Source organism: Ranitomeya variabilis, chromosome 5 (genome assembly GCF_051348905.1).
Source record: "Ranitomeya variabilis isolate aRanVar5 chromosome 5, aRanVar5.hap1, whole genome shotgun sequence".
Classification (NCBI taxonomy): Eukaryota; Metazoa; Chordata; class Amphibia; order Anura; family Dendrobatidae; genus Ranitomeya; species Ranitomeya variabilis.
Window position 1 is genome coordinate 473,935,616 of NC_135236.1, and position 15,135 is coordinate 473,950,750.

The 15,135-nt window shown below is 36.4% G+C and overlaps 1 protein-coding gene across 1 annotated transcript; it reads right to left on the reverse strand.

Annotated features, from left to right (window-relative positions):
- Positions 1–5,190: 5,190 nt before the first annotated feature.
- Positions 5,191–7,474, reverse strand: MYF5 (myogenic factor 5). Its single transcript, XM_077261096.1, has 3 exons — positions 6,822–7,474; positions 6,246–6,321; positions 5,191–5,836 (listed from the first exon to the last, which is right to left on the reverse strand). Exons 1-3 carry the CDS (start codon positions 7,320–7,322, stop codon positions 5,643–5,645), a joined length of 771 nt encoding a protein of 256 aa, XP_077117211.1. The 5' UTR covers positions 7,323–7,474; the 3' UTR covers positions 5,191–5,642.
- Positions 7,475–15,135: the final 7,661 nt, after the last annotated feature.

The following is a 15,135-nucleotide window of genomic DNA, read 5'->3' on the forward strand; positions in this document are numbered from 1 at the left end:
TTGGTCGCATCGCGGTCACATGGGCGACGCGACCAATCACAAGCCGTGACGTCACGGGAGGCAGGAGACGCGCGCATTTTTAAAATTACGTCACGGCTTGTGATTGGTTGCGTGCCGCCCATGTGACCGCGACGCGACCAATCACAGCAAGCCGTGACGTAATTTCAGGTCCTGATGCCTATTTCTGCACGTAATTTTAAAAATGCGTGCGTCTCCTGCCTCCCGTGACATCACGGCTTGTGATTGGTCGCGTCGCCCATGTGACCGCGACGCGACCAATCACAAGCCGGAACGTAATTTTAAATTCCTGAATGCCTAGAATTAGGCATTGAGGACCTGAAAATTACGTCACGGCTTGCTGTGATTGGTCGCGTCGCGGCCACATGGGCGGCACGCGACCAATCACAAGCCGTGACGTCACGGAAGGAAGTAAAAGCGCGCATTTTAAGCAAAGAACGCTGCCGGTTCCCTCGGTGAGGTCCAGGCTGCGTCGGAGAGGTGAGTATAGCAATATTTTTTATTTTAATTCTTTATTTTACACATTAATGTTGTTTCGATACCGATACCCGATACCACAAAAGTATCGGATCTCGGTATCGGAATTCCGATACCCGCAAGTATCGGCCGATACCCGATACTTGCGGTATCGGAATGCTCAACACTAGTTGCGATATATTCTCTCTGTTCACTTGTTCAAATTGTTCTTTAGGATTATCACATACCTACTATAATCAATATCTCCATGATCTTTATTTGATGACACATATGTACAATGATCTCTTTTTTGAATTTTTTGGTGTGCTGATCTTATCCATTTGTATGAATAGTTTATATGGCTATATCCATCTTTTTATTCATAAAGCATGTATATTATGTCAATTTCCTGAGAGCTGTAGCTCTATTACGGGCATAGCTGCATATTTTCTATGTAATTTCAAGACTTTTAAATGTTTTTATGCGTGTTTTTTCAGTTGTCTAGTGTACCAAACAAAATATTTGTCTATTTAAGGTGATCCCTGTGTATATGGCCTTTGGACTTTTGTTTTCTTAGTCTCAGTTCAGTGTGGAAGCTAATGGCGGGGCCATTATACAGTTTGGGAGGTAATCCTCCTTCTTCTCCTCTCGCTTCCTCAAACTCAATGCTTGTGCATGCCCTAATCATCTCTCGCCTCGACTACTGCAACATCCTCCTTTGTGGCCTCCCTGCTAACACCCTTGCACCTCTCCAGTCCGTTCTTAACTCTGCTGCCTGACTAATTAAAGGGAACCTGTCACCCCCAAAATCGAAGGTGAGCTAAGCCCACCAGTATCAGGGGCTTATCTACAGCACTCTGGAATGCTGTAGATAAGCCCCCGATGTATCCTGAAAGATGAGAAAAAGAGGTTAGATTATACTCACCCAGGGGCGGTCCCGCTGAGGTCTGGGTCCGATGGGCGTCGCGGTCTGGGGCCTCCCATCTTCTTACGATGACATCCTCTTCTTCTTGAAGAAAGGGGTTAATGGGCGTACATTATTCTTGATATACAGTACAGACCAAAAGTTTGGACACACCTTCTCATTTAAAGATTTTTCTGTATTTTCATGAATATGAAAATTGTACATTCACACTGAAGGCATCAAAACTATGAATTAACACATGTGGAATTATATACTTAACAAAAAAGTGTGAAACAACTGAAATTATGTCTTATATTCTAGGTTCTTCAAAGTAGCCATCTTTTGCTTTGATGGCTGCTTTGCACACTCTTGGCATTCTCTTGATGAGCTTCAAGAGGTAGTCATCGGGAATGGTCTTCCAACAATCTTGAAGGAGTTCCCAGATGCTTAGCACTTGTTGGCCCTTTTGCCAACACTCTGTGGTCCAGCTCACCACAAACCATCTCGATTGGGTTCAGGTCTGGTGACTTTGGAGGCCAGATCATCTGGCATTTCACCCCATCACTCTCCTTTTGGTCAAATAGCCCTTACACAGCCTGGAGGTGTATTTGGGGTCATTGTCCTGTTGAAAAATAAATGATGGTCCAACTAAACGCAAACCGGATGGAATAGCATGCCGCTGCAAGATGCTGTGGTGGCCATGCTGGTTCAGTATGCCTTCAATTTTGAATAAATCCCCAACAGTGTCACCAGCAAAGCACCCCCACACCATCACACCTCCTCCTCCATGCTTCACGGTGGGAGCCAGGTATGTAGAGTCCATCCGTTCACCTTTCCTGCGTTTCACAAAGACATGGTGGTTGGAGCCAAAGATCTCAAATTTGGACTCATCAGACCAAAGCACAGATTTCCACTGGTTTAAAGTCCATTCCTTGTGTTCTTTAGCCCAAACAAGTCTCTTCTGCTTGTTGTCTGTCCTTAGCAATGGTTTCCTAGCAGCTATTTTACCATGAAGGCCTGCTGCACAAAGTCTCCTCTTAACAGTTGTTGTAGAGATGTGTCTGCTGCTAGAACTCTATGTGGCATTGACCTGGTCTCTAATCTGAGCTGCTGTTAACCTGCGATTTCTGAGGCTGGTGACTCGGATAAACTTATCCTCAGAAGCAGAGGTGACTCTTGGTCTTCCTTTCCTGGGGCGGTCCTCATGTGAGCCAGTTTCTTTGTAGCGCTTGATGGTTTTGGCAACCGCACTTGGGGACACTTTCAAAGTTTTCCCAATTTTTCGGACTGACTGACCTTCATTTCTTAAAGTAATGATGGCCACTCGTTTTTCTTTACTTAGCTGCTTTTTTTGCCATAATACAAATTCTAACAGTCTATTCAGTAGGACTATCAGCTGTGTATCCACCAGACTTCTGCTCAACACAACTGATGGTCCCAACCCCATTTATAAGGCAAGAAATTCAACTTATTAAACCTTACAGGGCACACCTGTGAAGTGAAAACCACTCCCGGTGACTACCTCCTGAAGCTCATCGAGAGAATGCCAAGAGTGTGCAAAGCAGTCATCAAAGCAATTGGTGGCTTCTTTGAAGAACCTAGAATATAAGACATAATTTCAGTTGTTTCACACGTTTGTGTTAAGTATATAATTCCACAAGTTTTAGTTGATAGTTTTCATGCCTTCAGTGCGAATGTACAATTTTCATAGTCATGAAAATACAGAAAAATCTTTAAATGAGATGTGTCCAAACTTTTGGTCTGTACTGTATTTAATTGAATGTTTGTGTACCTGTCCTCTGGGTAAGAGAGATCTCTGTATCTCATACTCTTTTTATGTATTAATTTTATTGTATTTGTTATTTTTCTGATTAAATAATATAGAGTACAATTTTTGCATTTGAGCTTTCCAATTTTTATTGGATGTACTGCTTGTTCAACTGCGGGAGCTGCAACATTGGCCATGTTTATTGTCAAATTTTGCTTATAGACTCAAAGAAAATTCAATCCCTCCCATTTTACCTCTTTCAATTATTTTCTTGATATTGGATTATCACCTTTACATCACTCCAACCCATACAACAAAGTTCAAAGCGTGTTAATATGTAGTTATGGAAAATGTTACTTCCGGTCATAATGAAGAAACGGTACCTTTAAAGCCAACTGCATTTGTCAATATTCTTAGAAATAAATCTTTGCGTTCTTATTGTAACAGAAAAAAATAGACTATGATGTTTCATGTCAATGTCAGTTTTACTTTATGGTTATGTAGTGTTGAAAATGACACTTGAGACTATGACACTTGAGTGCAGAAATGTGGTGAGAACATTCAGTTCAAATGTCTGAGCTGAATTTATTTTTTAGTGGATAAAATAGTTTTTAAAAAATTGTCAAAAACATCATATATACAGTACGTATTAGATGATCATTGGTTGCCCACCTTTAAGAGTGCTCTGGAGGGATTAAACCCCCTCTCATGCAAATGTAAAATTGCTATCTTGATACAAACCATTTAATTTCAAAGGGGTCTTGACGTATCACATATAGGAAGACCATTTGACTGAATGTCACTTTTGAAATGTTTGTAGGATATTGGACCATACCAGTCTTCCTCATTTTATGATTTTTTTTCACCCCAAAAAATTAGAATTTTACTATTTTAGATGCTGGACTTTTCTAGGCTATTAGGTAGGATTCTAGCTATAACTATTTAAGGGCTAGTAAATGTGCAATAATATTTCAGATTTTTACCGGTATCCTATTCAAAGAAGCATAATGGGGTAAAATTATCACTGTGTCTTTATCAATGCACAAAAAAATTTAAAATACCTAATACTTAGTACTAAATTAACACACAGGTGCACAAATATATGTGGCCAAAATATGAACATATACGTACACGATGCTTCAGCACTTTGCAACTAATGAAATAATGAACTCCAGTGTTGCTGCAAAATGTAAAGGTACTTAGTTAGCGTTTTTTAATCAAAGAGCGCAGAAGCCGTTCAACCACCTAAAAGGTGTACCTTTTAATATGGATGGTCCCTAGCCACTATATGTCTCATGTGAATGGGGAGTGAAAAGGAAACCAGGTGTAGCTCACAATTAAAACCTTATATGGGAAAGATGGATGGATAAGGGTGCTGAGCCATGGAGGTAGGATATTTAGTGGTTAGGGACCATCCATACTAAAAGGTCATCTTGACTTGTTTGGATAGCTTTTGCGCTTTGTGATCAAAAAGCGCTAAGTACCTTTTTATGCTTTTACCATTTTAGAGCAATATTGGAGTTCATGCATTCATTAGTCCCTCTGTGCTGTGGCATCATGTATGTAGGTGTTTTTATCAATGTCATAATGAGTTTTTACGGGACCATCAAAAGAAAAATTACTTTTGTGGTCCACAGACCATTTATAGAGAACACATGTACATCCAATTTTAACTTTCATTATGAACTTTGTGAAATATTAAGCGCAGTGAACATATAATCATTGTGGTCTAATAGGAAATTTGTGAATCAACCCAAATATATTAGACCCTGGTGGAAAGTGACTGACTATAAATGTACCTCCATATGAAAATGCCTACCGCTGGACCTAAGTGGCCCATTTCTTTTTTGTTTACCAAACCCTGAACCTTCTTCTGACCATTGTGATAAGCAAATCACACATAGGAATTAATCACTACCTGATTGTGTTGTCAGGTTATTTCTTGATTTTTAGTTTAGGAGGATTTTTTTGTCCAGGTATTTGATGTTGTACTATGTATGAGAACAATTAGACATATAGAATGGGCGTTGGTTTGCAACGGCAAGAGATATTTTATTTCTGTAAAAGTTATACTTCTCGATACAAATAGCAAGAACCATTCTTGAGGTGAATGCACTTGTGTTTTCTTACAAAGCAAAATATTTATTACAAATTGCATTTCAAGATTTGTGGATATCACACGTCTGTTGTACCTTCCAAATGACACAGTGCGCTATATGTCATTTATAGTTTATATGAATTCAATACAAAGACAAGAAGTTTAATATTTTTGGTGTTTGTAAAAAAAGAATACTAATTGCCACAGAAATTAGCACAGTCCAGTTAAATAAGATATGTAGCCATGTAGAAATATAATTTAGGCCTGTAAATTACGTCCTTTATATATACATATACTGTACAATGTATTGCTCCCAATATGTAGAGATAGTGATCCTCTGATTTCAAGGAATTGTCTTAGTTTCAAGCACATGGCCTTCTTCATTGTAGATGCTACATCTAGAGCACATGGTAAACAGGTCGAGAATCTGGGGTTTCCGGGGTACTGGGCATAGAATCAGTGCTGTTGGAAGGAGATGAGGAGCTGGAGTCCTGAAGAGGAAGAACACATTGCTCAGCGGAGGCGATTCGATCCACTATATTAGACAAGCAGTCAAGGCTGGAGAGTGCGGTCAGTTTATTTGTAGGAAATGCTGCAGAAGAAAAAAAGGCTTTTAGTTTCATATTAAATGCATTGTTTTAGTCTACACTTAGTCATCATTTTTCATGAAGGACCTATAGTCTATCTATAACGTGGCAATCCAGCTCTTGATGAACTTTCTATCCCTGCACATTATGTTGGTACTTATAAATCGACATCAGATGGAGATCTGTAGGTTGTCTAAGCCTGAAATATGTCTACAGATGTAACAGTGTTGAGTTGGTAAGGTAGAACAAGCTGCTGGGTTTGTCTTTGAGCAGAAATCATCCCAATATTCCAGTGGTCTTATATAGAAATACAGATAAACATTCTTTTCAGATTAATAATGACATGTAAACATCATAAAACCTCAAGTGGCCAACAATCTGAATGTCAACCCGAAGTATAGCTAAAATACTTACATGTTGATAAGTCAGAGCAGTAGGTATTGTCAAAACTGTTATTTGTTCGGGACCACTGTGGGCTGCTGCATTCCAACTAGAAAGATAAAAAAGAATATGGCTTGAGTTCACTGCAAATTTCAATCTGTACATTGCATTAGGGGCCCTCTGTGCTTAACACCTTAAGCTAGAGATTTGGAAGATGTATCCCATGTTCTTTTATGACATCAACTGCTGCTAATTCAGAGGTTTCTTGTAAAATGAGCAGCATGCCTAAATTGCAATCTCACAAAAATGTGTAACATGTTAAGCATGAAGAATGGATTGGGGCCGGGGGAGGCTCTACTAATTTAACTGAAGTTTTTTTTTTCCAAAGCTTCCCACAATGCTATAGATATAAACAAGCAGGCAACTGTACACTGCGTGGAAATGTAAGCTCACATGGGAATATTTTTCTCATTATTTTTCTTCAGAAGTATCACATATTGTCTCTGTAGTCTACTGGTCTGCAATAAATTCCACGGTTTACAAATACAGTCCCTCTGCCTACTGTACCACAACAATGCCAAGCTATGTATCATTAAGAAGAACACTTACCATGCCATCTGAGCAGCTGGACAGTGGGCTGTTAGGTTCAGAGCAGCTTTGTCCTGGAAGACTGTAATAACTCTCCACTTGTTCTCTTAGCAAGTCTTGGAGGCTCTCTATGTACTTGATTGCATTTCTTAAGATTTCCACTTTGGGCAGCCTTTGGTTGGGGTTTGTAGTGGTACACCTTTTCAAAGTTTCAAATGCTTGGTTAACTTTCTTCAGCCTCCTCCTCTCCCTCATGGTTGCTGCCTTTCTTCTGTCCATCGTAGAGGACTTTCTTTTGCAGGCTTTGCAAGCCCACATGAGACAGTGACCAGCCTGGTGATGACCGGTGGGTGCTCTTACATGCTCTTCTTCATCTGATTCCTGGAAGGCTTGTTTGTGCGCTTCATAGACAGACATCCCATGCTCAAAGTCATCTGTAAATTCCTCCTCGGGAGAAGGGATGCAGGAACTGTCATAGAAGAATTCTGATGGGGAAAAATGGCAACTGTCTACCAACTCCATGCTTAGTGCTTGTGAAATAAAATAGATGCTTGCTCAGGGTGAAGCGATAAAGCCCCAGGAAATGTCTATAGGGTTTCGTAGACTGGCTTCTTCAATAATTAGTAAGCCTAGGCTCAGTGTCTCTTTATTGAAGCACCAGCTTTATATATATCACCTTGAAAGGAGGTTGGTCCACTGAGACTAATTTCCATTAGCATATCCCAAAACATCCCCCTGCTGGGGCTGTCTAGGAAGACCCTCCCTTTCCAAAGTCTGGTTTCAGTTTATTAGCTTTTTGACACATTACTGTTTGTCTAAGGTTATTTTATATCTGCATGGAAGCACATCATTTGGTTGCCTTCAACATGTAGCATTGTGTGCTTTTCAAACATATTTATGAAAACCCGAATTTCTACTGGTGAATATTTTTCTAATTTTCACTATAAAATCTAAATTAATTCTAAGTCAACTGTTCCTTTTTCCAGATTAATATTTGGACGTGTCATATAAGAATATTGAAATTCCCAGATTATGTGATTGGAAAGTAACATTGTAATTTCTTGCTTCATAGTTAATGTTAAGCATCTTAAAAAGGACATCATGGCGCAATTCTAACTGACCGAGCAGACTGTATATGTGCATCTTCATATCTTCAGAATTGCAGAAGATGTCACTTTGGGGGAGACCTATACTTGTGTGTGTATATATATATATATATATATATATATATATATATATATATATATATATATATATATATATAACTGGAGTGTTTGGTGTCACAACAGTAGCCAGTAGCTGCTTCTTTGCACAGTTCCAGATGGGTCCCAGCTGCTTCGTGAATCTCCACCCCTGGTTCACTCGGCTAGTTCACACAGCTCAATGACAAGTCTCCCAAAGGCTGCAGCACATCACTGGAGCTGTTAGGGGTAATTAAAGTGGTAATGAAGCCATTAGCAGGCTTTTGCCAAGGTGCAACAACACTTGGGTCACATTGAGCTGGCGGGCACATTTGGTTCAGGAAGGAGGAAGGTAAAGAGGATGTTAGCAATTCAGTGGGCACACTTTTCTGCATGGTTTTCTCACATATAAAGCTTTAATGTATGGCCCATTTAAAATGGAAGGCAAATAATCAGTCTGCCTAATGAATTTCATGTGTAATGTCTTTTTAGGAAGCAGATGATGAAGTCAATTTGCGAGTGTTTGATGTTTTAAAATTCTAGCATTATATAGCAATACTGAAAGTCTAAATAAGAACTGAACTGCACAGCTACTATGGAAAGCTCAATTGTGTTGTATTTTCAGCTGAGCATCTAAAGGTCTTGTAAAATCCACCTTTTACATACTTTCTGTAATCTGATTTTGTTACTAACAGTGTTCTGGAACTTTTTGGGCCATTCATCCACTTTTTATTGTAGTATTTGACTTGTGTCCTCCTAAACATGCTGAATACATCCATGCATAGAACAGTATATCTTGCAAGTTATTATGTGTCTGGGCAATGTGTATTGTATTATTATATGTGTATATATATATATATATATATATATATATATATATATATATATATATTCGCATGTTGTTGTGTCAATTGTATATTTACAAAATACTAATTAAGATCATATTGGCACAATTTAAATAAAATGAGTAGGATAAAATTGCATTTGATTATTCACTGTATATATTAAATACAATTATTATTATTTTAATTAATAAACATAATATTCTACAATTCAACATTTTAATTGATTAATTAATTGTAAAATATGACTGTATTAAATGCTAATATAATGCATATATGCCAGTTTAAACCATTAGTTATTATTATGTTGCCTCTTGAATGGCACTTACATATGTACAGGAGCTGTATCATTCCGTAGAATACTGCCATAATGTTATATATACCGTTATATTACTACTACTTCATCAGTATCTAACAAATAAAAGGTAATAACACCAGGTGCTAAAAAATATTGGATATGTAGAGTCCACTATAATTGCTCCGGTATTAAATTATAATCCTTCTCCATTGGTCCTAGTGTGATTAATGTAATATAAATAAATATATATATATATATATATATATATATATATATATATATATATATATATGTGTATATATATTACGTGTCTGTGTGTGGGTGTATATATCTATTTATATATCTACTATGTATATATTAATATATATTTACATATCTATCTATATATCTATTTATCTATATATATAATATTGTATTATTATAGATTTAACATTAATCACAATCGGACCAATGGAGAAGCTTTATCTATCTATCTATCTATCTATCTATCTATCTATCTATCTATCTATCTATCTATCTATGTATTATCTATCTATATATCTATTATCTATCTATCTATTATCTATTATCTATCATCTATTATATATCTGTTATCTATCTATCTATCTATTGTCTACCTATCTATCTATCTATCTATCTATCTATCTATCTATCTATCTATCTATCTACCTATCTATCTATCTATCTATCTATCTATCTATCTATCTACTACCTATTTATCTATTATCTTTTATCTATATATTATCTATCTATCTGTCTATCTATCTATTATCTATCTATTTATTATCTATTTATGTATCTATCTATCTATCTATCTATCTATCTATCTATCTATCTATCTATCTATCTTTTATCTATCTATCTATCTAGCGCTCTATCTACTACCTATTTATCTATTATCTTTTATCTATATATTAGCTATCTATCTATCTATCTATCTATCTATCTATCTATCTATCTATCTATCTATCTATCTATTATCTATCTATTTATTTATCTATCTATAATGAGAAATATATTAATGAAGAATGAAGTACACGGGTGTAATATCGTTAGATAGAAATGTATATGTACACTTATATTTATTATATTTATTTCCTTTTATCACGTTGTCATTTCTCTGCTAATGATATACACATGTGTGGTTTGTATATTTCTTGCATGCAGAAGGTGAACCCTTGCAGAGCAGCAATCGTTCCCTATACATACAGAACAAGTGACAAGCTGGTGTACGTTCATTTTAATTGCATAGGTTATTATCTCCAGTTCTTATATTTGAAGTTGTGAGCGAGGAAGAAAGGCTCTGTCTGCACTCAGCGTCACCGGCTTATGTGTGGACAGTATCCCTGAGGGATTACACTTTTCTTTTGTAAATTGATCTCCAAACAAATTAAGCAAAACTAAAGCAATTGGCAAGTGGAACTAAATGGGGCAAAAGAAAACACCTACTACAAGGTCAGTTAATGGGGCAGCAAAAAAATCTGTGCCTCGGGGATTTGGGGATTGAAGTGCTGAAAATGGGATCACAGCGCACCCAAACAAGGTCTGGACAAGACTCATGTATCTTGTCGTAATGAACTGACCGGCTAACAAAGGAATGACGCCATGATACCGCACATAACATGCTCCTAGCACAGTTCATATGCTCATTTAATTCCTAATATTATTATTATTATTATTTATTGTTATAGCGCCATTTATTCCATGGCGCTTTACATGTGAGGAGGGGTATACATCATAAAAACAAGTACAATAATCTTAATCAATACAAGTCATAACCGGTACAGGAGGAGTGAGGACCCTGCCCACGAGGGCTCACAATCTACAAGATATGTAGCGCTTTTTAAAAAATCCACTCTATAATAAGAAATTCATACCAACTGCTATAAGTTTAGTATGAAAAATAAATATATAACAAGACATACGATAGCCCCGAAGTGGTTGCTGACTATATGATTTTTATTTTTTTTCAGAAATAGTGCCACTCCTGTTCTTGGGCCAGGTCTGGTATTACAGCTTAAGCTCACAAAGGGAATGTAGATGTCTTGTAAATCAGACACATCCCATGGACAAGTGCAGCTCCTTGAAGGACACATTTATTTATTACAGGACAACCCTTTTACAAAATACTAAATTGCCAAAACCTGGCCAGGTATCAGATTTTGGTGGTTGAATATATTGTAATATTATTTGTTCTTTTTACATAGGAGTTATTATGGCTGCATTTGTTATACCACCCTGACTCCAGAAATGATGAAATCTTGGTCTTCTGAATACCTTCCCTTGCCATTGTATGTGACTCCTTCGGGCGTCTGTGTTCCGAGCTTATGGTTGAGAAAGGTAAGATTCAGTAGCCCTGTGCTGTGTGTATTTCTCGTGGCCAAAGTGTGAGGAGTTTGCTAAGTTTGGGTTCTGGGAACCTTGCACACTTAAGCAAACAAATTAGTGCCTGCTAAGGCCGCAGGAAGAATCTGTGTGTAGGACAGCTGAAGAAGACATTGGTTTCAGCTTGGATTTTGACTCCCAAGAGAGATCAAAGAGATGAATACTCTTAGCAGCTCTGGGAATACAAGAAGCTGCTAGTTCCTGCTACAAGCTGAGGAAACACGAACAGGAGTAGGACAATGAAAAACCTTTGTATAACCCCTTTCTTGGGCCATTTCCAATGTTTATGTATCAGTGTCAAGTACTTTTGCTATATTCTATTTATTATTTCACATTATCGCTAGTGTAATATTTACAATAATGAATCACTATAATGAAAAACTGAACTGAAAAAAAATATAATTAATGACTCAAGGCATTGGAAATTATGAAATTATTTATGGAAAATAATTAAAGGAAATTAAGTATGATATGTATTTCCTTATTCATTATTCAACTCTGCATATGTCATAATTATTAATTATTTTAAGAGGAAAAGAGATGACAGTTTCTAGCAGTAGAATTTGGATGCTAGAGATTTTTTCTTTCTTTTGTGGTGAGTTGACAGCAAATGGTGAGATGCTTATATCTTCATTTTAATATGTATAGGCAAAATTCTGTTTTGAACATGTATTAATATAATAATTATAATTATTTCATTTAATCTGTATTGTACAATGCAATCAGAAATGTTTAACTATAACATTGATATAATTAGTTATATAATTAGTTTAGACAAAGTGACATATTTAGTTATTGCCTTTTATTTGTCTTATAGAACAAGAATAAAGTAAATGTTAAGCACATTATGCTTTCAATTTTTTCTTAGAAAATATTTTGAGTTTTTTTTAAACACAAAGTGCAAAATTTCAATTTTCAGATAGATAGATAGGGGTTAGGGAAATAGAAATACTGTTCATTTGGTTAAAAAATAGATAGACAGATATGAGATAGTTATGCAAATAGAAATAACGTGCATCATATAGAAAGATATATAGATAGATAAACGGATAGATTATGTATATATATTTATACCATATATATGGGATAGGTGTGTAAATAGGAATACTGTACTTTAGGTAGAAAAATATCTAGATAGAAAGAAAGACAGATATTTACATGGGATAGGAACATGAAAAGAAATAATGTACATTAGATAAAAAGGTAGATAGATTTATAGACAGCTGGATAGATATAGAGATAGATGGATAATAGATAGATAGATAGATAGATAGATAGATAGATAGATAGGTGATAGATAGGTGATAGATAGATGAGAGATAGATGATAGATAGATAGATAGATAGATAGATAGATAGATAGATAGATAGATAGATAGATAGATGATAGATAGATAGATCTATAGATCGATAGATGATAGATAGATAGATAGATAGATAGATAGATATAGATAGATAAAGATAGATAGATAGATAGATAGATAGATAGATAGATAGATAGATCGATCATTAAACTGATCATAACAATTGACAGGCAATCATTTATAATGATGGGTAAGATAGATAATTTAGGCATTCTGTAACACATATTATGTGATCTTTTTTAAGTAGAAGTGCTAAGTATATGACAATGAAGGATACATATAATAAATATCCAAAGTTAACTATTTAACTATTTACAAATAAATTATTTCTATAAAGAATTTTTTGCACAAAGAACTAAACTCTTTCTACATTACACAATGTTAAATAGGAGGTTGTACAAGATGAAAGTTAAATATAATGTGAACATTAGAGAGCAGTTTCCCTTTTTATTTTTATACTCTACGATACTTCTGTTCACAATTATTATTGGTGTTGTAGGTAACATTTTTAGGCATATTCCTAGATTCTAAGTCTTGTGTTCCTAATTTGTAGATTATTTTATTTGTATCTTTTTTAGCCCAGGTCAATTTGTAATGTCACACGTCATATTTAAAAAGACACTTTATTATTTGCCTTGGGCAAATGCCAAATATCATAGGCTACTTATAGGCCACCCTATCCACATGTTATACAGTAAAGGGCAATGCTGGGGAACAGATGGATAATATGACTCCCAAATGCAGCCTGAGGAGTGTAGTGAATGTTTTCCATGTAGATATTTAAAGATCATTAAGGATGTGTAAAGGCGAGAAGAAAATCACTTGAACAGATTATCAGTAAAAGTCTGCTAACATTTCATGTTGTCCTAGTGAGTGTGTCCACTAGGAGGCAGAAGACTTTCCACAGCTTATTACACTCTACTGCTTTGTGAAGTACTATGGAGAAGTAGGCTGTGCCGGCTTGGTGGCTCGTAGGACTCTCATGTCCTATGGCCATTATTAAATCCACCATCCCTCATGGGGTCAACAACTTGCAGGGCTCCACCTGTTGTGAAACTATAACTTCCAGCATGCCCTGACAGCCAAAGGTTGACAACTGGCTCTCATGGCATAACTGGGACTTGTAGTTTTACAACAGCTGGAGTACCTGCAATTGCTTATTCCTGATGTCTTGTCCATACACTATTATTCTGTTTTTACCATCCCAATGATGGATCTTCCATCATACATCCAGTGATTGCATCAGTCAGATGATTAACTGTGATTATTACATAAAACCACGTGACCCATGAGTCCATCGTGAGTTTACTAAGACTAGTATTTCAACGCCAGTCTTACACTTTATTGGGCTGGAGTAAGATTCACCAAGTTGCTTAAAAAGTTTTCAAATATTTTCAAATGGAAGGTATGGCGAAAACATAACAGAAGATGGTACGCTCACGCATTTTACCCACTGTAACTTTAGGACAGGCCACTCCGGTGTCACTGGTGGTCCTAGTTTCTAGGCTTTTTGCCGCAATGTCTAGGTGTGGCTTTGGTGACTGGCATGGGACGTCATCAGAGGCACTTACACGTTTTTACCAACCCTTCATTCTCAATATTTTTATTTAAAGTTGGTCAACGCCTTTAAAAGGCTCATACCTCTTTTTAAATTTTGAGAATTTTTGTATGGCTGCATATCAGAAAAATAAATCTAAGCTAGCTATTTCGCTGGAGTAGATTTGAGCTGTAATATATGACGATATCTGTGTTTTTTCATGAAAAATCTAGTGATTTGGCTTTTGTGTACTACATATACGAATACCTTTGACTTACTATAGGGTGTATGCTCATTTTGTTTTCTTCTTGGCTTTTGTCTGTAAAAATGGCCACTGTGTGAATGTGCTCTTTATACAGTTCACTTATACAAACTTTTACTCCAGCTCATTTCTTTGGTTTTGCTGTAGTTTCTTGTAATTTGTACAAACAGGAACATGGCCATCTTTTTGAGCTAAGCATTTATCTATATAGCTTCCGATGGGCAGGTGTCTGAACAGTCGGGCCCTTGTCCTGCTCTGCCCTTATTCACATTGAGTTCGACTGACATGGGATAAGGTTTTAATACTTAAAAAAGGATAGGAGGCTGGATTTTACACTTTTTTGATCAAAATAGTGTTTAATTAATATAATTCAATCTAAGTGACAAAGTAATATCACTTTCCTTGTAGTGATGAGCGAGTGTGCTCTTTACTTGAGTTTTCCGAGCATGCTCGGGTGTTCTCCGAGT